The sequence below is a fragment of the Rhinolophus sinicus genome, chromosome 3 (genome assembly GCF_057876585.1).
Source record: "Rhinolophus sinicus isolate RSI-liver-muscle chromosome 3, RSI-T2T, whole genome shotgun sequence".
NCBI lineage: Eukaryota > Metazoa > Chordata > Mammalia > Chiroptera > Rhinolophidae > Rhinolophus > Rhinolophus sinicus.
Window position 1 is genome coordinate 175286655 of NC_142503.1, and position 26815 is coordinate 175313469.

Here is a 26815-nt window from a genome sequence, read left to right on the forward strand (position 1 = left end):
AAAGTTGTTTTTTGAAGTTTTTTTGTATCCTACCTTTTAACTTATGGACATTTCCCTATTTCCCTAATGATTCTTGAACAATCTAACTGTAATGGCTCCATAACGTCACATATAGTTGTATCATACATCCAGAGATAGGAACCTAGCGTGAGTTATCATGAGGAGTCACTCTGAAAAAGGAATGAGAGACAGAAATGTGCTGCTCGCTCTGAGGCAGAGCCATCTCACGTCTGGTGCCTTTGTGTCTCTCTGTCCCTTAGGACTCAGCTCAGGTGTCATAGCCTCCATGAAGTCTGTGACTCCCCACGTCAGGCTAACACCAATCCATGATGCTCCTCTAGCACCGTCATAGCACTGACAACATTATTATATTAAACAGATTACTGTAGACTTCAATCTCTCCCACCAGACCATAGGGTCTCTGAGAGCTGGGCTCTATCTGAACAAGCTGTGAATCTCCAGTGTGCAGCTGGCACCTGGCACCTAGAAGATACTCAACAAATGCCTTGCAAAGAAGCGAAGTGTAAGCAACCCCCTGTTGCCAGGCATTTAGACTGTTTCTCATTTGTGAAGAGCCTTCATGCTCTCACTTTCTCAGATTCTGTGTTGAGTGAGGAAGAGGGTGGAGGGTGGAAGGAGACCAAAAGACAATCTTGTTTGGGTCATTTGTAGTCACTCGAACCCTCCTGTAAATAATGTTGGGATGATCTGTAAAGTTTTGTCTGTATCCGACTTATTCTTAGGATACAAGTGCATATGCTAGAATCAGACACATCCCAGCCCCTTTGATAGCTGTGTGGCCTTGGCCATGTTACTTGAGTCTGATCCTTACTTTCCTCAAAATAAAATGGAGAAAATGGGATCTACTCTTAAGGATGTCGAGATGTTATAAATGAGATAATGTCTGTCAAGTCTTAGTGCAATGTTTGGCACATTGTAGCCAGTTTTATTACTAAATGGACTTTCTGGGCCTATGTGATAAATTAATGCCATATGGTCAAACTGCTTTCCAGAACATGAGACAATTTATATACATGTATGCAGCACATGGTGCCTTTCATGGCATCTTCTCCAGCAAGGAGTTTAGTTAAATTTTCATCTTTACCCAATCTGCTTTACAAAGGTTATATGGGCCCTGGTCAAACCTACCTTGAAGTTCAGCAAAAGGATCTTTCTCCTCACAATCTAAGCATCCAGCATAGAATCCTAGCTCAATGTCACCCGTCCCGAGGTTACAAAGGAAAAAGCTAAGAAGTATGGTGTGAAGTGAAAGGTCATGGCATTAAGGCATGAGGGTGTCAATTTTTTCCACATTCAGCTGAATAATGAAATAGGGGACTAAAAAGGCAGAGAATGGCCCCAAACAAAATTTTTCCTGTCTGCTTTCAGTCCCATCCCCACTCAGTACATAATCATTCAAAGTGAGAGCACAGAGGCTGCTTTTTGATCAGCTTGCTACAGAAGTGGCCCAGAGAGGTTAAGTGTCTTGCCCAAGGTCACACAGCTGAAAAAATGCCATTTGTATCAAGACCACAAGGAATCCATGACTCACAGCCAGCAAATCTTGTCCATAAGTATACAACTCCACTTGTGTTTATCCTCTTAACTCCATTCACAACTTCACCAGCAGTGTCAGGGTGGATAATGACAGGGAGCTGGAGACAGCACACACTAGGGGCTCTGAAAACCAAAACTCACGATCTGTGCCAAAGTCAGCTGTGAGAAGAGACCGAATCATCTGGGCAGGCGCTGTTCAGCGTCATCTTCAGAAAAGCCGCCTGTGGTCCAGCTGGAGGTCATAGCCCCTTCAGAGAGGCTCCTCAGCCCCCTCTTGTGTCCTGCACCATATCTGTCTCTCTCTTATTTTTCTTCTGACATGTGAAAATTCCCCAGAAACAGCCAGTTACTTGGACACCTTGTTTAATTAAAAAGAAACGAGGGGAAAAGACAAGTTTACAAAGCACCACGGTAAAACAGAAGTCATTGTTGTAACAGTTTTATTCAAGTCTGTGTGTGCCTGGCGGTGAGACCAGGCTGAGATCGGCACTACACTGTAATACAATGAGAGGTTTAGCCATCGCACCAAGCCTGCTTGGCATCCCTAGTCAACAATTTACAGTACCTTGAAAAAAAAAAAAAAAAAGAAACCAAAGAAAAGAACCTGAAAATTTTTCTTCAGGACTTTTCTATTTTAAATATTGTTGACAAGTTACAATAACTTAAATCCCAAAGCAAAATGGGAATTCAAAGACACAGGGTCAGGACACACGGACAGGACACTAGAGCAGGGAGGGCCTAGGATGAAAACTAGTAGCTAATTACAGAGAAGGAAAACAAACACGTACGTGAACTTTCACTTTACCTGGACTCAAAGGCTCTAACAGGGGGAAATCCCAAAGAAAACTTTTCTGCTAAGTAAGTAGATAAAACCCATCTCCAACTCCTTTCCTTAATTCTCTAGAAGATACAGTCTTAGACCAAATCTGTGTGTGCGCACGGGAACGTGTGTGTGTGTGTGTGTGGGGGAGGAATGGGTGATGAGGGAAACGAGGAAATATTTGACAAGTTCATCATCTCCCTTCTTTGCTACAACTGGGTACCAAGGGCATGTAACTCCTAGATACAACAAAAAAGGCAAAAGCCTGGCTTCAAGTTCCACACAAGGAGCTACAATAAGGCTTCCAAACTCGAAAGGCTGGGAGGGACATTGACGCGATGGCAAAGAACAATAATGGGGCAACTGGAGGCTAGAAACAGGAGAGGAGCCCACAGGCCTTGAGTGGTCCTGGGAGAAGAGCTACAGAATTGACACATTCAACCCGTGTGGAACAAACCCTGAAAAATTGTGGAGAGGAAACAGTGGAGGAGAAAGCAGCCAGTGGAGAGGAAGGCGGCTGAGTGTCGGGAGGTTACAAGTTCTGCTGGGTAAGTCCAGTCACAAAAGCAGATGATGGGTTAGCCATGGGACACACTCCTCCTGGGACAAAGAGCCATCACAAGGTCTAGGTGTATCTAAGCTAGACTGATTTTATCCCAGGGCTTCTAAATGGTGGCCTAAAATGCGCTCAGAGGAAAATGAGAGACAACTTTGGAGCCAAGCAGATCAGCAATGTAGCTGCTGTGTGATCTTGGCCATGATACAAAATGATCTGAGCCTCAGTTTCCACATCCCCGGATGGGGGTCACACCTCCCCTCCCAAAATGATTGAGTTAAAAAAAAAAAAAAAAAAAAAAAAAAATATATATATATATATATATATATATGTGTGTGTATACACACACACACACACACACACACACACACATACATGACAGCACCTCCCACATAGAGGAAATGTAATGATTTCCTATAATTTCTGGTTATTCCCCAGGCCTAGGCCAGGATAAACCCATCTCTCACTCTGACAGTGATGAAGGAAAGAGCCATAGCCAGCATGGCTTCTGGAACTGGAGGCAGAGATAAATGATGAGAGTGAAATAAAGATGAGAGAATAATAATGATAGTAAAAAGGATACTGGTGGCAGTGATGTGATGTGTTGACGTTAGAAGGCTCCCTAAGGCCAGGCACAGTGCTAAGGAACACCGCTATAGGCGGGCAAGGAAGTGCAAACACCTCCACCCACTTGAGTCCTTTCTGAAATCTGGGAGAGAGAATGAGTATGGTTTGTTCACTTCTCCAGAAGTTCAAAGATGTCCCAAAAAGGCTTAAGAAAGGCTCCTCTCTACTGCAATCACTTACCTTTCCCTTAAAACATGTACACACCTCTAAGTGGCCTCAAGGTTTCAGAGAGGCTGAAAGGAAGCCAGAGGATATCAAGAAAAAGTCACCCCCAATTACAGGTCCAAAGATGAAACTGTCCTTGATGTTTCACCGTTCTTTCCTATGTAAATGCAAACACTCCCAGAGCTACCACCTCACTGAGGACTTGAGGGCAAGGTCAACCAGAACAAACAAACAAGCCTAAAACCTCCTTCCCAACTCTGCCTGAGCACCACCACAGATCCAGACGAGGGGCGGGCAGGGCCAGGGCAAGGGCGGAGACTGAAGTGCTCACTTGGGTTGCAAAACTCAAGGGGGCACCAAAAAGACCACAGTTATCAAGATAAATCATATTTCAGTATTTTAAGTTAAAATGAATGAAAACAATCCATGTTGAATACAATACCAAAATTTTAAATAAAGTCAGCATCTGTCCATACAGTTGTCTGGGTGTGAAGGATTTTAGGAATGTGGACAACTTAGTGCTTTTGAAACTTGGTCGTGCACTTTAGTAAGTGCAGGGCAAGTAACACCATATCCACAGGGCCGTCACTCCCCAGGACTCTTCATAAAACCAATCTGACCTCTGGGTTCAGAATTCCTGGATGTCCACTTCATGTGTCCCAGGAGGAAAGGGCTGTCTCTGAACCTCAGGAATTATGTCCCAGTGTTTCATCCAGACACACCTATCTCGTTGTCAGGTCCACGCCTGCCAATCAGTCTAGTAAAACTAGGTTGTGGGTGTTGGCAGGGAGGGTGGGTCAGGCCAGTCAGGAGGGAAGATGGGTCAGGAGAAAGGCCTGTTTCCAAGAGAAACAAAGAGAGGTGTGGAAAAGCTCCTGGCTCTGGTAACCAACTGGGCCTTTCTCCATTTATTGTTTCCAGCTGCAGTTGTGAGCTAAAAACCCAAAGGAGGCAACGGGGAGGGGATGCAGGGAACCAGACAGTAAGAATCAGGAAAGACCAGTCCTACTGGCTCCAGATTAAGGAGGGAGCCCAACCTTTGGAAGAACAAATGCCAGGGCTCCCTGAGAAGCCTTGGGGTGGGGTGGGGGGTGCAGGGTGCTTTCCAGGCTGAGTAATGGACAAAGGAGGGGGTGGGGCCTGTCAGTATCTCATCAAGTCTAATGGAAAATATTCAGTCAACAGTCTGAGATGAGGGGCTCACCTGGCCTGCACAGCCAACCAGAAACCCAGGGTTGGGTCAGCCTAATTAGGCACCTAAGCCCTGTTAATTAGCCTTAATCAGCCAGGACTCCAGTTTTTGCCTCCTGCCTTCCAACACTAGTGGTCTGAGGTGGCAAGCACCCAGGTGGCAAAGCCAGGAAAAAGCCAAGTCCTGAGGACTCCCCAGAAGCAGCAGTGAGTTTTCCTTTCTGATGTGGATTTTTATTTATTTGAATTCCTGATCTAAGAAAACAGTGTTTGCCTGAAAGAAGAGAGGCACATTTGAGAATGTGTTCCGAACAATTACTGTGGCTTGACAAGAAATCATCCTCAGGTCTGAAGCCAAAGAGAGAGGCCCGAGGTCTAGAAGGTTGAACCATGTGGAGCTGATCATTTTCCAAATGTTTCTGACCTACAACCCTCCTCCCTCTCCGTCCCACTTTTCTCCACAAAGGGAAGCAATCTAGCCAGGTGAGGATTCTCAGTGCTGGACCTGGGGCTCCAGGACCTTACGTTTTAAAGTTAGAAGTTCTGCTTCGTGCTTCCGGCTTCCGGTACGAAAGGCAGCATCATCCTTAGTTCGTGGTTGGGCTCAGAGATCCACAGAGGGGAAGAGACGCTGCTCAGGTCACCAGATTCCTGCCACCACGTTCGCTTACGGCCACAACGCACTGTGAGGGCTGCTCTCACCTCCCACCCAGTCCACAGTCTCTGGCAGGGCCCTCAGGAAAAGCCTGGCACCCCAGAAACGGCAGCACCTGCTTCTTCCCCCAACCCTTCAAGAGGCAATGGAGAGTTCCTGACCTGACAGGGCCTCACACGCTAGGGTCAAAGGCACAGGCTTAATAAAACACGAGGGAAAGGTCAGGTTCTGCATTCAGAAGGGCCTGCTGGACGGACATTTCAACCCTGAAGCATACCATTCACAGTCATCCAGCCTTCAGTAGCCACAGCTCTGTGCTTGGTTAAAAGCAAGCTTGAAGAGTTAGGGCTGCTGATGAGGGGGTCTCCCTCCTCATAGGGGAAGGAGGCAGGAGGGCTCCCCAATATGGGGATTGTGGAGCAAGAATCAGGCCTAGCTGCCCTTGGCGTGTCTCGTGTCCCTGAGCAATCGTGGTCTGAAGGAAAAGGGCTTTGTGAGGAAGCCCATACCATGACACATGTCCCAAGGGTCAGCAGACCCTTTCCCAAAGATCTCTTCCAGGAATTGGCCTGATTCCAGTCTCTAAATAAATAAGACTCTGCGAGTGACTCCAAGAAATCAGAGACCTGAAACTGTGATCCTGATGCTGCTTCCCACCTCCCCGTCTCCTACTTCCTCCTCTGTCAATCAGACACTAATGGTAGGGATGACCTGCCTGCCAAGTTAAGTGAGGGAATTAGGAAGGATGCTTGTAAACATCAGGTGCTACATAAATGCAGAAAAGCATGTGCCTCACCATGGTCCTTATTAGTCATGCAAAGCCAACTCCCAATCACAACTCTTCCAGAAGACAAAGGAAGAAACAGTCGGTGAATCTCCTTGAAATAAAGGTAGTGAGAACCACAGTCACCTTCAGCAGTCCGTCCTAGTCACTGCCTGCAGAGAGCCACGTGCTTCACTGACCTGCTGCTGATACTTACTCTCATTGCCCTTGTGAGGGAAGCAGGTGACGGCAGCTTTTACAGGAAGGAAATCTGAGAGGGGCAAAGGGACGAGCCTGAGGTCAGACACCAAAAGCAGAATAGGGAAGAGAGCCAACTTGTTCAGGTCTCAGAGCCTGGTGGCCGACTCAGCAAACCATCCACGCAGCTTTTTAATCTCTCTTCACTTGAATCTTCACCTTTGAGCATTTCCCCACCTCTATCAGCAAGGATATCGAATACAGAAGGAAAATGACGTAATTTTGCAAAAGTCGGGAGGAAAGGGTAGCATTATTCCCAGTCATGCAAACACAGGATTCATCGTCATCGTGACCGTTGTCGTCACTACCAGACCCGCAGGATGTGAAGTTAAGAGCATCCACCACAGCTCTTAGAAATAATACGAGGATAACTGGGACCTTTACTCAGCCCCTGGCAGTGACCTGGATGCCCAAGGGGAAAAACGGAGGATAATCCTGTTTAGAATCAGAGGAAGGAGCCAAAGGATCCTATCACCCTCGTCCACATAGTGAGCCCCTGCCAAGAGCAAGAGGAAGAATCTCTGAAGAAAGAGAAGGGAAAAGGAAGGCCGCTACTACCGCTGCAGAGGCAAGGGAACCTGGGCGGACAGGAAGCAACTCAATCCCGTTACTGTACAGGATCCATATCCCATCCCGACCTTGCCCTACAGAGAAAGAGTGTGGCAAGCGGGTTTGGAGGAGTGGAAAGTTCCCTCTTCTTCATGGAAACTCACAGAAGCATTTCCAGAACAATCTTGCTTCTTCCTTCTGCAGGTACAATTCTTCCCTTAGCACAGACCCAGGTTTCCCTTGTCGTCCCCCTGGATGGAGTAAGAACTGGGTTCAATCTCTCACTCAATGGCAAGTGGCTGTCATTCAGTTTACGCTATCTCACTTATATACCACTTCCAAGAGAGATGGCTACAACCTAACAAAATGACAAAAAGCAGGAAATGAGCAAAGGAAAAATCCCTGCCTCTTATCAGAGAGCACTGTCCAGAGCCAGCACGGTTTATATTACGCTGTAGGCCGTACCCCACCAGAGCGCCATTTAGTGGAGCCACACGTTTACAGATGTGTTAGTGGCTCAGGGGCTGGAGCTATAGGGAGTCCAGGGAGAGGGCACAGAACAGACCATCTGTGTCCCTCTCCCCACCAAGAATGAAGAGGAAGTCACTTGGTTTGCTGAAACTGCTGACAGGATTCACATTTTTTCCCTCTTAGCTGAGGAATGGGAGAGGAGAGGCAAACATAATCTCCCTACTCAAGACTAGGTGGGGCCCTTGAACCAACAAGGAACACTCTGAAAACCAAGGTCATCCCTTTTGTCATCCCCAGGGCAGGATGTCTATCATAGTTCCAGAGTGAGGGCGGTGACCATCCACCACTTGGATCTGTTTCACTGCTTTCCCTACTCTGGCATTCAGGCAATGCCAGAATTCAAGGAATCTGCAGGTTGGCTTCCAACATCTCCAGAGAAATATTCCATGATAAAAGACAGTGGAGCAACATTTAGAGAGTCTTGAGGGGAGAGGAGCAAGACCTAAGAACTCTACTCCCCATCAAATTGTTAGTTCCGCACAAAGACAACTGTTCACACTTGACACAGGAGGCCTCAGGGTAAGGGGAATAGTGAAGATACACATGAGAAAGCTCCAGAAGAAGCTCAACATTCTACTTAAGGAAACAAATTCCAGAAAAGTCAGAGTTGGCCGCTGTTGTTTTACTGCCTAGCTCATGGCCCAGAGCCCAGCATGAGGGGCTCTCTGTGCTCAGAGACAGGAGGCCTTCGTCAGTGTGCACCGCTTGGGACTTACAGGCTACTGTACATCAGCGGTTCACTAAGCATCTTACAAACATCATCGCCTCACCACATCCATGTTGGAAGGTAATGCTAATGGCTCCGTTTTACTTCAAGGGTGTCCCAGAACGGATAGCCTGGCTGAGAAGGAATACCCCATCGGCTATTTGGGTGCAATGCAGAGGTATCTATAACCCAAAGTCCACTAATTCCAGGGGCTGCAGGAAAGGTCAACGGAAGGGAATAACACACAGAGATCAGACAACAAAAGGGACAGACACAGAAGCTTCATCTCTGGCATCCCAAGAAACTATTCATGGGATGAGCATATATTTGTCTATGTGCTGACGAAGCGAGCACAAATGAGCATATATTTGTATCAGAATCTGGTCTGACCATGTTCGGACCCCAGGCAGGAGATGGGTGCCATCAACAAGTGCTGGTTTCTTCCCTTCTGCGTTTTTCAGAAAGGAACAAGGATAGACAGACAGACTCTGCTACCCTCTTTACTGAAATTCAGTGAATTTTCCCTAACTCCCTTCCCTCCCCCCAGTTCTGAGGCGACTCCCCCTACCACTGGTTGGCTCAAATAAATAAGTGGGGCACCTGGAAGTGCAGGTAGGTAGTGCCAAGTCTATCAACTCCCATGCCCCACACTGGGGCACCTTGCCTCCAGTCCTCCAGCTAACATGAAAGGACTTAGGACACAGAAAAGCTCTTATCTCACACCAAACAAGATTCGGATTCTTGGGTGTTGGGGAAGAATGTGGAAGAGGAGCAAAATCAATCACAGAACATCCAATACTGGTGTTTGGGAAGGCTGAAATCAGGGCCAACAGAGGGACCCCAGGACAGACTCTGGGCATACCCAGGGGGCTTAGGAGGGGGAGCAGCAGACAGATTTGGCTGAGTGACACTGCAGGGTCACCCCAAAGGCGAGGAAGACTGTGGAGAGTGGGGGACATGCATGCACCCCCTCCCCTGGACAGCCAGAGCTGATACCCACAGCGCCTCCAGTGGACATGGGTAGAAAGGCCCTGCAGGCCGAGAGACCCTCTGAAGTGGCCCTGCTTCCATCCCTTCCATCTTCAAAGTGCATTATCAGTGCAAGAAGTAGGACTGGATCTCAGGGGGTCCAACTCTGAGAAAGGGCTGTGCCAGCCAGCTCCCCCCGCCCCCATACCCTCCTGCTTCCTCCTTGCCCACCCCTGACCCTTTACAGGCTAAGACCAGAATTCTTGCTGGATCTCATAAGGGGCAGGCCTGTGTGTGTTCAGTTCAGCTCTGCACAGTGGCACAGTGCTGTCCTGACTCTGGCCCTCTGCATCCAGGTCCAGAAGCGTCCGCTCGCTGGGGGGCAGTGGCCCTGACTGGAACGGGAGCAGGGCTGGAAGTCCAGGCCGCTCTTCCACAGTGCTGCTGCTGCTAGCAAAGCAGGAGTCCAGGTTGCTGGGCGTCTCCGTGCTGGAGCTGTTGGCTGGGGAGGCGCTACGGGCATGGCTGGGGGACACAAACCACCAAGGGTCCAACCGTTGCCGGTTGGCAGAAGGACGTGGCCGAGGCAGAAACTCCAGGGTCTTGGGTCTTTCCAAGGTAGAGTCCTGCTGTGTGTTCCAGCGTCGTGGGGTTGGGGGAAAGACCACATTGGGGTCAGGGAGACGGGGGAATTCACCTGGATCTCGGCTGGGGCTGGGGGTTTTCAACATTCCTGGTCAAAAAGACAAAAGGAGAGGCATCAGATGATGGCACTTCGTTTCTGAGCCAGAAATATGCTGCTCCCTCCCCACCTTGCCATAGCCCTACTCACTTAGGATAAGATGAATAATACATAATTAATGTGCATCTACTATGTGCCATGCAGCGCTGGGAGCCCTGGAAATATACCAGTGAACTAGAAGGCCATGGTCACTGTATCTGATAGTAATAATGAGACATAGGGGGGTCACATCTGTAATGAAATGACTTAAGGTAGATGGCAGCAAACTACAACCCCAAAGCTAGCCACCTGTGTTTGTAAATAAAGTTTTATTGGAACATAGCCACACTCATTCCTGCTCTCCCACTACAGCAGCAGAGTTGAGTAGTTACAATGGAAACTGTATGACCCACAAAGCTTAAAATATTTACTATTCGGCCCTTCACCAAAAAGGTTTGCTGACCCCCAATTTAAGGAAATGTCTGTTCATTCACAGTTCATTAATTCAATAAACATGTGATGGGAACAAAGCTAGATACCAGAAATCTAAAAAGGATGAGTAATATAAGGGTCTCTATCTCCAAAGAGATCACATATTTGAGTTTAATAAAAAAATGTGAAGGGGGAGGGATAGCTGAATCGTCAAATCCAACTGTCATTCATCCTCAAATCTCGTAGGAAGGGTATTGCCATCCCTCTCCTACTGGATTAGAGGCAGTTTCCAAGTCAGATCCAAGTCTTTTAGGGAGCAAGAGACCATGGTGGGAAAGACCAAGGCTGGGCGTATGCCTGCCCAGGTGTCACAGGTGTCATATGGTGAAGGCAGGCGTATGCACAGGCACTGCAATTTACCTGGCCACCTCTCCACATCCAGAGTCAGGCATGAGAAAGGGATGAGTGGCGCAGGGTGTGAGGCACAGGTGGACGCTTGCCTTATGAGTGTTTCTATCCTAATGCTGTAAAGAGAAGCAAGAGCCCAGCTACGTTGCAGAAAATAGCCATTCTGTATGCAGAGCAGGACTTCTTTCAGTAATTTCGTTCTCCTCTGCCGGGAACAAACAGCACCAGACTCCTGCCCTTCCTGTAGGCTGAAAGCACTGCACTGTGCACTCGAAGACCCAGTGCCTGCACATCTGCAGGGGTCCCAGAACCTGCCTGCCCTCTTTCGCTCCCCAGGCAAGACCCCCTGAGGCATAGGACAGAGAGAAGTCAGCCACTGTTCCACCCCAGAGCAGCATGTCTTGATTGGCTGAGTCAGAGAAATGGAAGTCACTCCCGGGGGAGGCACGAAGGCAGGAAAGAGAAAGGAGGAGGAGGGCAAGACTCACCTGCTCCAGGGCTGGGGCTCAACCCATTGCTGGAGGGGCTCCTGCTGGCTAGGAGAGCCGCTGGCTTGAGGGCCCCATCTGAAGGAGTCCGCCGGTGCCCACTGGGATGGGTGGGGGCTGTAAGGGTGACGTGGGTGGGAGTCAGAGATTGGTTAGGGTCTCGCTTGAAGCGCTCTACTCGGACATTGACCAAAGGGTTGTGGGTGCAGGGGGTCCGGGGTGGGGCATCAACTGGGCTGACAGGCATCTCATACACCATGATCTCATCACTGTCGGAACGCAGCAGGGAGCGGGTGGAGTTGCACTCGGAGATGGAGGAGAGAGAGAGCAGTGTTAGGGAGGCAGAGGGGTCTCCTAGTAACAGCATGGGCTCTTCCTTCTTGAAGAGCTTCCGGGATGGGGGGCTGGTGCTCCGGCGAGGACGACTGGCCCTCTGAAAAAGACCCTCACGCCTCTTCTTCTCCTCCCGGGCTGGTGGCTCAGGTTCCTCCGGGGGAAGCAGCTGGCACTTGCCAGCTTCCAGCAGGTCAAACCCTAGGCCTGTGGCTGCGAGAACAGCCCCACAACCAAGCAGAGCCACCTCACAGCGACGGTGGTGGGTGCCACCTCGCTTGAGGCTATTGGTTGGCGTCAGTTGAGGGGTACTGGTGGCTGAGTTGACTGGGGTGGGTTCCTCGTGGACTCCATCACTGGAGGGGCCATCCCCATCCTCTCCACGAGGGAATGGGATACAGAGGTAGGACTGGTTGGGTGAATGCTGTAGATGACTCTCCTCACTCCTTGGGCCTTCACTGTCCTCATCCTCTGTGAAGATGAGAAGAGGAACAGGAAAGAGGAAATGGGAACGAAGCAACAAGAATAAGATTCTGGTCTTTTTCTCCATCTCCAGGCCTCCTGAGGTCAAGGGACTGGGCACTGAACCAATAGGGCTTTACTCTCCACACTCAACTCTGACCAGTGGGAAAATCACTCTCCATTCCAGAGCCTGTTTCTCTGTTTGCCGAAAGGGGATCTGCTAATCTGCTCTTTCTTTAGAGCATAGGGACCCTCAACACAAGAAGCGCAGTGTGAGTTTCCTAGAACATTGGATAAAACAGAAATATCCCTAATTTTTTGCACCTTAAAATTGGAAGGGACCTTGGATTTCTAGAATGATATCCTAGAGACTTGTCTTAGGACTAGTTTCCTGGAAAGGATTAGAATCCCCTACATGGGTAAAGGCCAATCTACTCTATAGACTGACTTGCTATGACCTTGGAAATCTACAGACATAAGAGGACTACCTGAAAGAGAGCCGGGGGAAGAACTTACCCATTTAGCAATCATGGGCAACACTGTAAGGCTTCCTTAAGAGGAAGACTGCAGCGTCTTCTACCACCATCTCTTGTGGACTCCCCACATTAAAATACCAGGAAACAGACCCAGAAAAGGGAGATGGCTGATTCAAGCCGCACCTTTCTGCACTCCCCTAAGGAGACTATAACTAGCCCCATGGGATAGAAGGCCAAGGGCAGGCTCCATGGCAGCAGTAGTGATTTAGGAAGATTCAAAATGGGAGTAGGGCAGACTAAGAGGGAAGAGGGTGGGGGGACCAGGAGTTGAGTAAGAGGAAACGACCCCCATGCAGTAATACTAAGGGTCCAAAATAGTCCCAAAAGCTTGGCCAAGAATTCCCTGAGGTAACAGGGGAGAATCAAGACGAGGGCTATGCTTACCCATCTCCATGAGGCTGGTGAACCCTGGCAGGGCTGGGCTGCTCCTTGGGCCCTTCCCCAGGTTGGGGGCACTGGACGACCACTGTTTGTATCCATCTACCAGGGATTTGAGGCTAAATAAGGGGAAATGAGGAAACAGTTAAAACTGCTTACTTCTCTTCCTCCATCCTCAGCTGCACGGGCCTGTGGAAATGTCCTTCCCTGTCTGCTTAATTACATCAAAACCCAAGAACCTTGGGATACAGGCAATAAATCTTACTGAGCCCACCTGCTTCATTAACAAAAGTGCACATGCTCTAGGGAAATAAAAGCAGTGGCATGAGCCATCCCCTTCACATGCTGCTATGGGCTATTGCAAGATCTGGTGAGCAGGCTGGAAGCACGTAAGGACTACCTAGCACAAGCCAGGGTCTTGCCTGAGCCCATCTTAAGGGAGAGGCCATCAATCCACAGACACTGAATACAACACATTGGTGACATTAGAAATACTGCAATGCCAAGACCTGTGATGCGAGGCAAGCTCTGGGCAATGAGCTAGCAGAGATGGGCCAGGCCACTCCACTCACACCATTTCTCAATTTCTCCTTCCAAGCTTATGGCATGCTTAGGCAACTTTCAAAGCCATCCACTTCTCAGAAAACAAAAACCAGCCAACAAAGCTGCACCCACACAGTGCACTTTGGGACAGACCTATGTGGGTAGGACACAGTGCTGTACTTGAGCCCTCGGTTTGTCTGGGACTGGAGAGGAAAAGGACAGGAGCTCACTTTCAAATCTCTGTGATCAGCTCACACTGACAAGCCAGGAACCCCAGGATACAGGCTGGGAGCCCCGCCTAACCCCCTTATAGACTGGGGGAATCAGGGGCCCAGAAACACTGGTCTCTTCGCTTGAGGACAGCAAGAGGGAGGACTGAGAAATCTGTGCTATGGTTGCCTTGGAGATACGAGGATTAGAACCAGAGGTGGCGCTCATTTTAGGGACAGAAAAAGTTGTTCAACTATAGCCTCCTCTTGCCCGCCCATCCTGAACGACCACCTTTGTCCTGACTTCAGGTCTCTGTTTCAAGTGCTATCACAAACACCAATGAATTCAAGTACATTCCAGCCACCAGCGGTGTCCACCAAAAGACACAGCCAGAAATGAGCACGTTGCTAAACCCCTAGCTTGGGTCTTCTAACTGATAATCTTGTAACACCGCCTCCAGCTCTGGGTCCAAGGAAATCCAGATTAGTAAAGTCAAAGCCAGGGCTACAGATCAAAGGGTAAATAGCCAAGTACCGTCTGCGTAAAATTAAGGGTGCCCGGAGAACCCCAACAGGTCAGGGAAGTGGAGAACAAGCAACAGTCAGCCCAACACAGGAATTTTCCCAAGGTGCACGATGGTACTGCTTAAAAAAACAACAACAAAAAACGCATCAGCACAGCCCGGTAATAATGAGGTTTGAGTCTCTGGCGTATGCTGTGAGAACAAGGAAATGGAAGGGGGATTATTACCAATACATTTGCAAGGGTGAAGAGTAGACTCACCCCAAGTGGAAATGTGGAGATTCTGATGGGGTACTTAAACCATTAGCTTTCTCACGTCTCTGAGGGGATCTTCAATGAATAAAGACAATCAGTAGTGGGCAGCAGCGGGCACATCCAGCTTAGCCTCTCCCACACGAGAACCCTCAGGGCTGCCCTCTAGCTACATCGCCATCCACCCTCCCCTTGTCCAGTCAGCAAAGCCTACACCATTAAAGAGTATTAACAAGATGGCCCTGCTTGAGTTGGTACAGGCCAGACCTTCCAAATCTGTGTGACTGGTCCTGGGCAGCCACAGCATAATTGCAGGGGTCCTGTGAACCCATAGATACCCAAGCTGACTACAGATAAGAGTGTATGTTTCCTACAGATGTGTACTATTTTTTTAAAGTATGGAGATGCAAATTCACTTAACCTTACGAAATTCAATATAGCTTTTTGCCATTATGTATTTTCTTCAGTCAACAGGGACTACATTTAGAAATATTGTCATACAGAGGCTCTCAAAAATATCTGACATTAAGGAAGTCTTTACTCGAGACTGGATAGAATATATTTTATCTCTTCAATAGGAATTAAGAATCATGAAAAATAAAGTCACATATTTTGAACTCATTCAGAAGTTTTGAGGGAAAAAATCTATATAAGGAGGAAGAAAATCCCAAAGTTAATATTTGGTAATGCAAAATAAAGTTACTTTACTAACAAGACCAAAAAAAAAAAAATCTTTTAATGAAGCAGAGCCGTAGAAACTATTGGGATCCATAGCCACCCTCGGAAATCCTACCTAGAATCACACTAATGTCAGAAATATCACGGGATTCAGGGTGACAGTTTCTTCTCATCCCCAGCTCAGCTCTACTCTAGGCCAGGGCTCAAAGGACAAACTGAGGCGCTCTTGCTACTGTAGAATTCAGTATAGCAGAGCAATCTGTCATCCCCAGAGAGCTCAATCACTGAATTCCTACAACGCTTAGGTAAGTTTGCCCTCATATCTAAATTTTCTATTCCAAGGTATAACACAGAGAAACAGATTTTGGACATGAAATCTTAGTGTTTGGAGGAATACCAAGGGCAGTTACCTTATAGGTGCAGGGCACATATAAGCCTAATATTCAACCTTGGAAGCTCTTCATAGAGCCACTTAAAAAGGTAAAGGGGGTTGCTACTTATACTCACACTAGGAAAAGTCAAGAAACATGGTTCTAGATTCTAACACCATGAATAAGAAGCATAACCCGCTATGTTCATTCTTCAGGTATGAAAGAGAATTGTATGAGAAGCATGGAAGAACCATAGCAAATATGTACACATGCTCACTATGAGGCAGCTAATCTTTTTTTTTTTCTAAATGAGAGCGCAGCTCACAGTGGCCCACGCGGGGACTGAACTGGCAACTTTGGTGTTAGTAGTAACGCACTCTAACCAACTGAGCTAACCAGCCACATGAGCTAGCTAATCTTTGCACTTCACAAAGATGAATTTATTTAATCCTCCGTCAACTCCATGAGATGGTACAGATATAATCCCTATTTTATAGATGAGAAAATATAAAGTCCCCCAGCTGGGTATGGTGGAGCCAGGATTTGCACCCAGGCAGGCTGGGGTCAGCATGCAAACTCTTTACTACACGACTAGTGACTAGCCTCTGAAGGACTGGAACTGGGTACAACTTATCTCCTAGGCCGCAAGCCCACAGCGAGAACAGAGGGGGAGCTCATACACATTAGTGTGGCTGTGGGGCGGGGCCTAAGAGAAGTTCTAGTGGCCCTTGAATTATGTCTAACTGCTCTGCCAGAGCTAGATTATTCTGTGGGCCGCTGCTTTGAAATGAGCCTCAAGTCAAGAGTCTCATAATCCACTCTTACTTCTCAGCAGATGTTTTTAAGGGGAAGAGCCAGGTATAAGGGGAACGCTCAGGCAGAACTCTCTATCTGCTTAATGCTTGGAGTACTTGCTACTCTGACTAGGACACCTTCAGGGGTCAGTGAACGATAACTTGTGGGCTACATTCTGCCTGCTACCTGTTTTTATAAAAACTGTTACTGGAACACGGCCATGCTCATTCATTTACGTCTTGTCCATGGTCTATGGCCGCTTCTGCACTACCACAGTGGAGTTGAGTAGTTACAAGAGACACCACTGGGCTCACAAAGCCTACAATATTTATCATCTGGCCCTTATTGGAAAAAGTATGCCGACCCCTATCCTAGGAGATTCCAGGGAAAAAGGAGATTGGAACACTCTGTGGTAAAGATCAAGAAGCTTATAATTTCTCAGAAAGGAGTGAAACACACAACAGAGAAAATGCTATTTCACATCATAGTTGAAAACAGTGCACCCGACGTTAAATGAGAAAGAATTTCCCATCATCTGGATCTTACCCTTCGTCTCCTGAGGCAAGCTCCTTCTGACCAAGTGTACCCGGCCCCCACGTCCGTCCTTTCTTCTTGGGGGCCCTCTTCTCTTCCTCCTCCACTTCCTCCTTCGGGAAGACTGAGCTCCGGCCCCAGGTTTTGCTGCTTTCACCTGGTGTCACTGTGAATAACAAAGGTTGGATGGGATCTGAAAAGAGACACAAAGAGTCCCCCCATAACTAGCCTCTACCCAAGCAGGCAGACACACACACATGCACACGTGCGCACACACACGTTCTGTGGGGTGGAATTGGGGGTGGGGTGGGGGTGGGTGGGGAAGTAGGTGGAAGAGAAAAAGATAAGGGGTAAGGAAGATGTGGAAGTCCTGAAATTTGGTAAGAAAGTGCTAGAAAGGAAGAAAATGAGGATTTCAAGACTGTGGAGAAGGAAGTCGGAGGACAGGGAAGGAATAGGCCTAGAGAAATGTAATAGATAAGAGAGGTGGAACAGTCCTCAGAAATTGGTACCTGAGAGCAAGGGCTGAAACCCAAATGCTTCAGAAACTTGGCTTATACCACAAATGAGTGAAGTGAGGGAACTGAGGCAAAATGCAGGGCATGTAGAAGCTGCCGTGAGTTCCAGCCAACAGTGGCCACATGCAAAAATGAATCCAATGACTTAGTTTCAAGGAAAGCCAGAAATCCAGCGTTTTTTTTTATGATTTCTACCTTTAAATTAGGGAAACTATTTCATTCATACACACACATGCATGCACATGTGTACATGTATGTGTATGTATAAATTCTTTTTAATAAACACTGCCATAAAAATAAAATTGGTCCAGATTTGGCCTATCATAAAATATTTGGCAAGTTTCCCTAGGACTACACTTTGAAGCCACTCTTCCCTGGGAAGCATGAACAGAAGAAAAACAATGATGCACCAAATATGGCAGAGCTCACAAGGTTCCCAGGCCACGGTACCAACCTATACGTGCATCACACACCTGTTTCCAAATTGCTTCATACCCACAATGCCCACATACCCTTTTTCTGGTATCTGACTAAGAGCAAAAGGTAGAGGAAGCAGCAGTAAAACTAATGGAGGGAGACAAGGGGAGGGCTCGGTTTGCGTACATATGTGCATGTATATACACATTGTCGAGAAGAGGTGGCAGAAGTTATGGATGGAGCAAGCCTGGACCAGTCGGTGGCTGGACAGAGAAGGGGACAGGTGCCCCTGGTGTGTTCTGGCCCCAACTAATTTGGGAAACAGTCTCACACTGGATGGCTCGAAGGCGAGGAATGATGGTGGGGCTTGCAGGAGGACTAGAGCGGCTGTTGACGAGACTCTTCCTTTTATCCATGGTGGGGGAGGCCTGTACCGTGAACTTGTGCTGGAAATCTGCTTGGGGGGAAAAACAGACACATGTGTATGCATTAGAAGTTTCCCATCATCAAATTCATGGGAAAACTGACACTTCCTGGCAGGCTTGAGGGACAGGCCCCCATTTCCTGAGAAGCTCCTTGTTCACCTGGGAAATATTCTGTTTTAGAATCCTCTTGCTTTCCCAACAGACAGTAGGATGGCAAGATGAACGCACGAGGAGAAGGAAATTCCTCATCTGAGTGAACGCCATTAGACAGTTTTCATAAAGCTGTCTGTATAATGTATACAGGTGTAGCAATTACATATTTAGAATAGTCATTTTTAGTTCAGGAGAGCTAATTATTCTAGGAAATCCAACTTAAAATTCTCCATTTCATGTAATCTAAGCATACGCTTCCTCTTCGCAGGGACCAAAGCAGGCAGACTAATGACTATCACTCCGCGCAGGCAGAGCAGGGTAACAGCAACTAGTCCTTGGTGGGAACTCAGCGGAGTGAGGGACCTGGGAATGAAAGGTCCAAATTCTGACATATTCCAAAGGCAGTTACAGCATCACACCAGGAATGTACAACTTACAGCTATGAGTTTCTGAGTTTCATTCTCCTCATTTATCAAAGAGGTATTATAATTAGACTGTGAGTTGACACCTATCTCGCTACTAGACTGTGATCTCCCTGAAGGTGGGAACTATTGCTTTTATATCTGCTTCCCCCGTATGCTGCGGTATGCTGGCACATGCTATATGCTCAAGAGGCGCTTAAAGACTCTGTTACCTGAAAAGAAAAAAAATGTACAACCGGGAAACCAGTAAACATGTCCCATGAACACATTCACTGACTTTCACTAAATGAATTCCCTTGTCTGTATGTAAGCCACCACCCTAGTGCTTAAAATCACCCACTTCTGCTCCTGTTGTGTCACGTTTCCTTGGTTCCTTACACTTCTGATAACCTTGCTTCCTGGAAGCCTTACGGACTCCGAATACAGTAAACTCTTTTTATCTACATAAACACACGCTTGAGCACACATCTCTCTCTATGGGTACACTTCACCCCACAAGATTCTAATTCATAGTTTCATATTTCTTAGAATTTTCCCAAGGCTATAGATTCTACAAATGTACTTATATTCCGCCGATGTGTTTCTGAAAGGGTATGTGTAAATCAAATTCTTATATATTAATCCTCATCTCAATTGCATGCAGAGAACTAATTATTTCAAGAAACCCTGAGATGAGTTATTTCGTGGAGACTAGAGTTCACTTGTCTCACACATACACACCCGGGAATTTTCCCCCCCCAATTACATGTTTCCTCCTCTAAGTTCGCCTAAAGTGAGATGTGCCTATGTGAGCAACCATGGACCGTCAGGACCATCACCCTTCTCTTCCCTTCAGTCACACTCAAAATTTCCCCTGAAGTGGGTAGGTTTTCAGCAGCCCCGTCTTTCCATTGAATAGAATGGCTCTTTCCAAACCAGCTTGTGTTTCCAAGCTCAGTCCCTGGCTCCCACTAACCCCCGGCCACACCAGCCCCTTGCCCCGCTCCCAAGTCCCAGCAGGTCCCTGGCCACTGACCAGAAGGGAGGCTGATGCGGTTTCCGTCCTTGAGCTTCAGCCGGCTCTTCCTGAACTTGCCCTTACGTTTCTTCACCCGGGGCTTCTCCTGGCACAGCTGGTGGATGATGACATTGAGCTCCCGCTCCAGGATGTCAATCTCCCGCTCGGCCAGCTCCTGCTCCCGGCGCCGCAGCAGCTCCTCCTGGTTCTTTTGCTGGAGCGCAGCCTGTGTCAGCTCCTCCTCCCAGGTGCGGAGCTCCTGTGGGGCAGGTAGAGCCATCAGAGAGAAGAGCGGGGAGCTCAGTGCAGAGGGGTGAGGCCCAAGAGCCCAGAGCATTACTGCGCATAGCACCCTGGAGAGCACTCCTGTAATGCCCCATACTTCAAGTCCCCAGTGGACAGGAGGGCTCAATAGCTAGTAAATGAAAACCTGACCACCTGAATGGTGGGGAGAGGAAATCCCAGAACAGCCATACTGAGGATACAGGTAGAGTAGCCACAGGCTAAGCCCGGGGGTCAGAGGCTCATAGTTCCCAGTTGCTCCTTGATTATTGATTAAAATTGCCTGTGACTGAGGAAAAAATTGAGGACTTGGGTAGAAAACATATGTATTTAAATTTTACAGACTTGGTTCTATTTTTGTTTGCCATTATAGAAAATATTTTTTTAAAAAATCAGAGCCAACTTAATGTGATCTAGCTTTAAATGTGCCCATTGTAAATGAATCACCTTCCCACATCAGCTAACATTCAAATAGAACTATTTCCAGGGTGGCTTTTCAAAAGGTATGTAAGGCATGTTCACTGGATGAGTGAATCCACAGAAGCACGAGGTCTAAATGCTTATCTTATCTTAAAGCCAAACCTTTTGCTCTGGAAGGATCATGACAGCACAGCAAAGAGAAGAGAACATTTCCTGAAGTCTTTGCCAGACACTTGCTCTAGAACTACTGCCATGTTAAGTGGGCAGAACCTCTTCCCTGCCTCCCTGTTTTCCTTCTGCATGAGCTTATTATAAATGAACCCACCATGGAGTCTCTGGGAAGAGGCGAAATATGGAATCAGGAAATAGGAGATAAAATAGGAACACATAAAGCATGTGTATAAAATTTTAAAATCTGGACTCTAAACTGTTAACAATGGTTACCCGGGACCTAGGATTGAAGTGGTGTAGGGGTAGGGGAAAACTTAAGAAGCTTTGTCAGTAACCTGAGAGAACCATGTCTTTCAAGTAGGAATCTTCTTCAATAAAGCCAGAGCATGGGGCGGCCAGTTAGCTCAGTTGGTTAGAGTGCAGTGCTCTTAACCACAAGGTTGCCAGTTCGATCCCTACAAGGGCCACTGTGAGCTGCGCCCTCCACAACTAGATTGAAACAACTATCTGACTTGGAGCTGATGGGTCCTGGAAAAACACACTTAAAATAAGTAAAAGTTTTAAAAAAAAAAAGCCAGAGCAACATTTCTGTGGTTGAAACTTAAAATTCTCAATGAAATGTTCCACCAGAAGAAGTCATTCTGGACTAAAACAAAATACAGTGGTACCTCGGTTTTCAAATGTAATCTGTTCTGGAAGACCGTTCGAGTCCTGAAACGTTCAAAAACTGAGGCATGGTTTCCCTATAGAAAGCAATGCAAAATGGATTAATCTATTCCAGACCTTTAAAATCAATCCCTAAAACTGTAAATTTAGCATGAATTGTACTATCTAATGATACCATAGATCCATAAAATTTACGGCGTTCGTAAACCGAAATGTTCATCAATGGAGATGTTAGAAAACCGAGGTAACACTGTACTATAGAAAAAACAACCTACAGCTATAAAAAAAAAAAAAAAAGGTATGCGAACACATAGTGGGGAAGCTGAGCAGCAGGTAGAGAGCAGAAGAGAGAACAGAGACAAGATGAGAATAAAATATTCTGATATTAGTTGCTTTTCATTCGAGTTGTCCTCCATTCCCAAGAGAATATCAAAACAACCATAAAAGTGATAGAAAGGAGATAAATCGAGAAAAGGATTACACGTTGAAAATTGTCTGGTACGTGGTAGGTGCTCAGTAGTTGCTGAATAACTGTTGAGTCAATGAAATATGAATGAATGAATGAATGAATGAATGACAAAGAAGAAGAAGGAAATAGAAAATAATTTTATAAATGCAACCCTTCTTTATGAGAACATAAATTCATCACAACTATCTGCGAGATGAACCTGAAGGTTTGAGCTTCTTCTTTGATGAAATAAGCCCCAAACAGATTAATTATGCACCCTCCAAATCATTGGCTTCCCTGTCCCACTACTTTGTTTTCACCTTTGGGAGAACAAAAACATAAGGAAGAGTCAGAAAAATGATTCTGAGTTGATTGATTTGCTGTTAAATGGGAAAGCTGAAAAGTTCAAGCTCATTTCAGCCTTCCTGAATCCTCTCTCCTGCATGCCCTTGTCTAAGGGATGGTTTGGGTATAAGATCCTTCCTTTAAGGGAAGTCAAACCCCAACCCAGAGACCAATCCATCGTCACAATACCTAGAAGCAGTAGGTTGAGTCAACCCAAAGAATGAGTTGAATCACATGGGAAACCACGACATCCCTGGACTGCTTGCCTATGGTACCATATACCTGGAAAACCCCAAATATGGTAAATCCCTTTCTTGCGAAACACCTACTGGGGGATCAACCTCATAGTATACAAATCACATGTTTCACATACAATGATTTAAAAGAAATCTTTCCAGAGAGAAAACTCATCGTTCATCTTACCCTCACTTGCCCAACTATGAGCCTTATAATGGAGAGGCATTAGAGCATGGTGGTTAAGAGCAGAGACTCTGGAAAAAAGTGCCTGAATTGTGGCCTTGGGCAACTTAACACGGGCATCAAACGTGATACGACGTCAAAAGCACTGACATCAGAGGGTTGTATTACGTAAGATAATTAGCTTATGTAAGAATTCATATAAGTGACTTATAACAGAGTATGTCACACAGTACATGCTCTGTAAATGTTAGCTATTATGAGAATGGGCTTGGCTTTTCCTAGTAACTGCTTACTGACAAAAGCCAACTTTCATTTTTCTTACTGGCTGTTACTCTTATAATTTCATCAATCAGAAGAAATAACCAAGAGTCAGTGATTCAGTCATCTAAAAAAAGGCTAGCAACTCGGGGGTTCTTCTAGCTGGAATAGCATTAGTAATAATAGGAAGTCTTTTTTAATCATTCTGCTCAATGGTCAGTGCAGGTTCACCCACTTCCCTCCCTATGCCCTAAAGATTCATCATAGGCTCCCTCCATTCTCCTGTAGAATGCTCGTTGACTTGCCAAACAGTACCAGGTTTAGAACTGCTATGTTGCATAAAAAGTTTACTCTCCTCAAATAAGCTCCAGGAATGATTCTGAAGTCATTTGTTTAGGGAAACAATAATGATACGGGAAAGCAGATGGCTCTGGAATCAGAAGATCCAGGTTCAAGATTCTGATTCCCCACTTACTAGGCAAGTCACTGACCCTCAGCTCTGAGAAGAAGGAGATAGTTAACACCTACCCTACATGTTGGTGGCAGGGGCCATAAGACTCCTGGATAAAAAGGATGAAAAGGTCTCATCAGAACTTTCAAGTGAAAGACATATACAATTTTAGCTACTATTATTATCATATTGCTTCCCAAATTCCCATGGTGGGGAGTGAGAAGGGAACAAGTCTCTATATGGGCATTCCTCCTGTCCTAGCTGTAGCCCTTATATTTAGTCCTGTACCTACCAGTGATTTGATTAGCTTCACCAGTATAGACACTGATTGCTCGCTAGACACTCAGGGCATAGGGAGGGGCCACTTAAGGAATGGCTCCCAAAACAAAAAGGTGGATCTCTAGTAGACTAAGCGTCTCTGAACCCCGCTAGTTGGTTTGGGCTTTCAGCCCTTTTCATAAAAACATGAAAAATGCCAAACAATTTCAGACCCATGGTATTTTTAGTCCACATTCTATTTCTAATGGTGATACCAAGACACTGGCAAGATGTTCTGGTAACTGTTCTCAATGTTGAAGTATCTTGTATCAAGTTATCCCCTCTAGGAGGCCATTACAAAACCAAGAAACCTTTCCAGAGCCCTGTCGTATATTCAGCGGGCAGGGTGTGACACCCCACTGGTACTTGTCCAGTGGTGCTCTTCGTCTGGTTTGGACAATGCAGTAGATACCCTCAAGGAGAGCTCTGGACTCATGACTCCCCCTACTTAATCCTGCCATATCCCCAAAAGACAGAAAAAGTCTATACCATTTCAGGACATACCTGAGGCCTGGAGAATTCTCTCCATGTAAAGCCGGAAAGGAAAGACCTGCCCTGTTATCGCAAACGAAGCCAGAAGGTAGTCTTGTTAGGCCCAGTAGAGAGGGTCTACGGATTCAAACCCTGCATGCCTTTTTCTTTTCTTTCTTACCTTTTCTTTGGCCCTGAGTTGGTCAAACATCTCCTGAATCTCATGTTTCCAGTCGTCCTGCAGGCAGTGGAAGGAGTCCTTGGGCATTTCAAAGAAACCAGACTCCTCTATGGTAGTTAGCTGGTCCAGGATACTTGTGAAGGATGGTCGTGAATGGGGGTCGGGATTCCAGCAATCTTCATGGAACACGCGAGTAGACAAAAAGCATGAATGGCCAGAGGCAAATGTAAGACTTTGGATATCACTTGGCCTCATTTACCAGAAAATCACCTCTTATTTCTCCTTCCAGAAACAGAGATGGGATTTTTGGAAACCACAGATAGGGATTAAGAAGTAAAGCAAGCTGTCCAATATCATAATCATAAAGAGTGAATTTGGAAATAAAATGCAGCAGTTTTGCACCCATCTAATTCTGATGGTTGATTTAGCATAAAGATAAAACAAGTCCAAAGAGTTCCCTTGGGTGAAGCACGACTACCACAAGTTATCACGTTATTCAGGACTCTAGTCCTCACAGTGGGTGACTATTACACCTCGGGCCTCACTTTCCTGCAAATAAATGAGCTACCCTGCCCCACCTCAATGAGAGGTAAGGGTAAGAAGCAGTGGAGTAGGCGTCAGGAAAAGTGAATTATTTCCACTTTCACCTCAGCCGCTAACTAATGGAGGGGCCACGTATCCACTTAACCTCTCTCAGCTTTGGGTTTCTCACCTACAAAAGTATCAGATTGACGAGATGACTTTTGGAGTTCTTTTCTTCTCAGATACTCTTTGTTTCTATATGTAAGACACTCAGAGGTCTTGCAGTAAAAGCTGCTCTACTTTTTTATTTTGTATTTAATAATAAATATACTGAAGTACTGGATAGCGGGCTTTAGTTACTAAGTTAAGTTCTACAGTCGCTGGAGACAGAGAGAAGGAACATCTGTGACATCAATGTAGCAGGGTGCTGGCATCGTCTTAAAGCAGCTCTTCCCATGGCCCACAGGATTCCTCCTTGAGTGACTAATACTTCTCCTCTGCCAGTAAAGGATCCTGCAGAACTGGCCAAAACCTATCAAGTGCCAATAGGAAGGTAAACCGTGTCCAGTTTTGCTCTGGCCACGGGTCACTTACCTTCCATGAGTTTGGCAAAAGGTTCTGGGCATGTAGAAGGGATGGGAAGGGCGAGCTTGTTCATGGCCACTCCATAAGCGACCGCTAAGCCATCGATTCCTCGGAAGGGCACCTCCCCAGTCAGTAGCTCCCAAAGCAGCACCCCATAGCTAAGGAAAAGAAGACAGAAGCCACGTAATAAACCACACGTGCACCTTCACGGAAATAGCTCATGAGGCCTTGCTGAGCATCCCACATTGTCTCCCGCATGTAGGGAGACTAACAGAATAGATGTACTAATGTAATATAAAAGGGAGACCATAAGGCCTACTGGCTGAAAGCAAAAACTCTAGAGTCAGGCACACTTGGTTGCAAAGTCTTGTTTCCCAAATTCCTTATCTGTAAAGGGCAAATAACACTAGCATTCTCACAGGCTGTCATGAAATTAAATGAGCTACTCTAGTGTTTAACTCAGTGCTCAAGGGCCACAGCTATTTTGTTGTTGTTATTGTTCATACAATAAACTGGGAGAAGAAGTATCCTCTCCAAAATACAAGTACATTGTTTTCTGTTTTAAGAAAACTTCAGCTTTAGTCACAAATACATTATTTTAGCTTGAGAAAAGTAGAGAGCTGACCACCCAAAACAAACAGATTTTTCTCCTGTAAAAGATTTCTGTAATGCCCACTAGGCTGAATAGATTCCTACCCCCATCGGCGTGAGTGAGTCCTTAATGGAGACCTCTGTCTAATTCAAAGGGGAACGCTTCACACGGGCAGCCTGCATCAGTGGAGCAGATCAGAGCGTCAGCTGTGAGGACTTCAGAGTTCCCTCCCTACCTTTCACGTCCACACAAAGAATTTCTTTTCAAATGTCCTGGGAGTCAGAGAAGGTGGAGCACAAGGCTTAGCAGAATAATTATTCTAAATTCACCATCAGAACTAGGCAAAATCATGTAGCATTCGATCCTTCCAGGAATAAGTCAGGACAAGAAAATGTCAGGCCATGAACATTTGGAAGAGTGACTCTCCTTATATTTTCAACACAAACCTCAAAAATGTTAATATTCATCAGTGGCTTACAACTCCCCCCAAAATCATATTAATTTAAAAAAAAAGAAAACCCATTATCTAGTCAATCATGGTACCTTGTATGTGTAGGGTGCTAAGTCGTTTACAAACATCATCTTGAATCCCTACAACAAACCTGCAAGATAAGTTTTATCATCATTTTGCCGATGAGGAAAGCAGATAGGTTTAACAGCATAGATTAAGAGCATACACAAAATAAGTCATAGTGGACCCTGGACGTCTTCTCAGTTCTTTCTCTCTAGAGTGCCCTTTTACC

The 26815-nt window shown here is 46.4% G+C and overlaps 1 protein-coding gene across 3 annotated transcripts in view; it reads right to left on the minus strand.

Moving 5' to 3' along the window:
• Window positions 1-1980: 1980 nt before the first annotated feature.
• MAP3K9 (mitogen-activated protein kinase kinase kinase 9) overlaps window positions 1981-26815 on the minus strand; it is a 75128-nt gene continuing 50293 nt past the window's right edge. The window contains exons 4-13 of one of the 3 annotated variants that reach the window (XM_088797389.1): window positions 25490-25638; window positions 24374-24549; window positions 24226-24276; window positions 19961-20201; window positions 18277-18399; window positions 17023-17176; window positions 14642-14710; window positions 13112-13224; window positions 11397-12200; window positions 1981-10080 (exon numbers count right to left, since the gene is read on the minus strand). In XM_088797389.1, the coding sequence (XP_088653515.1) occupies window positions 9596-10080; window positions 11397-12200; window positions 13112-13224; window positions 14642-14710; window positions 17023-17176; window positions 18277-18399; window positions 19961-20201; window positions 24226-24276; window positions 24374-24549; window positions 25490-25638 (2365 nt within the window). In that variant the 3' untranslated portion in view covers window positions 1981-9595. The remainder of the gene's footprint in view (window positions 10081-11396; window positions 12201-13111; window positions 13225-14641; window positions 14711-17022; window positions 17177-18276; window positions 18400-19960; window positions 20202-24225; window positions 24277-24373; window positions 24550-25489; window positions 25639-26815) is intronic. The other 2 variants (XM_019733341.3, XM_019733342.3) reach the window with 2 other exon arrangements.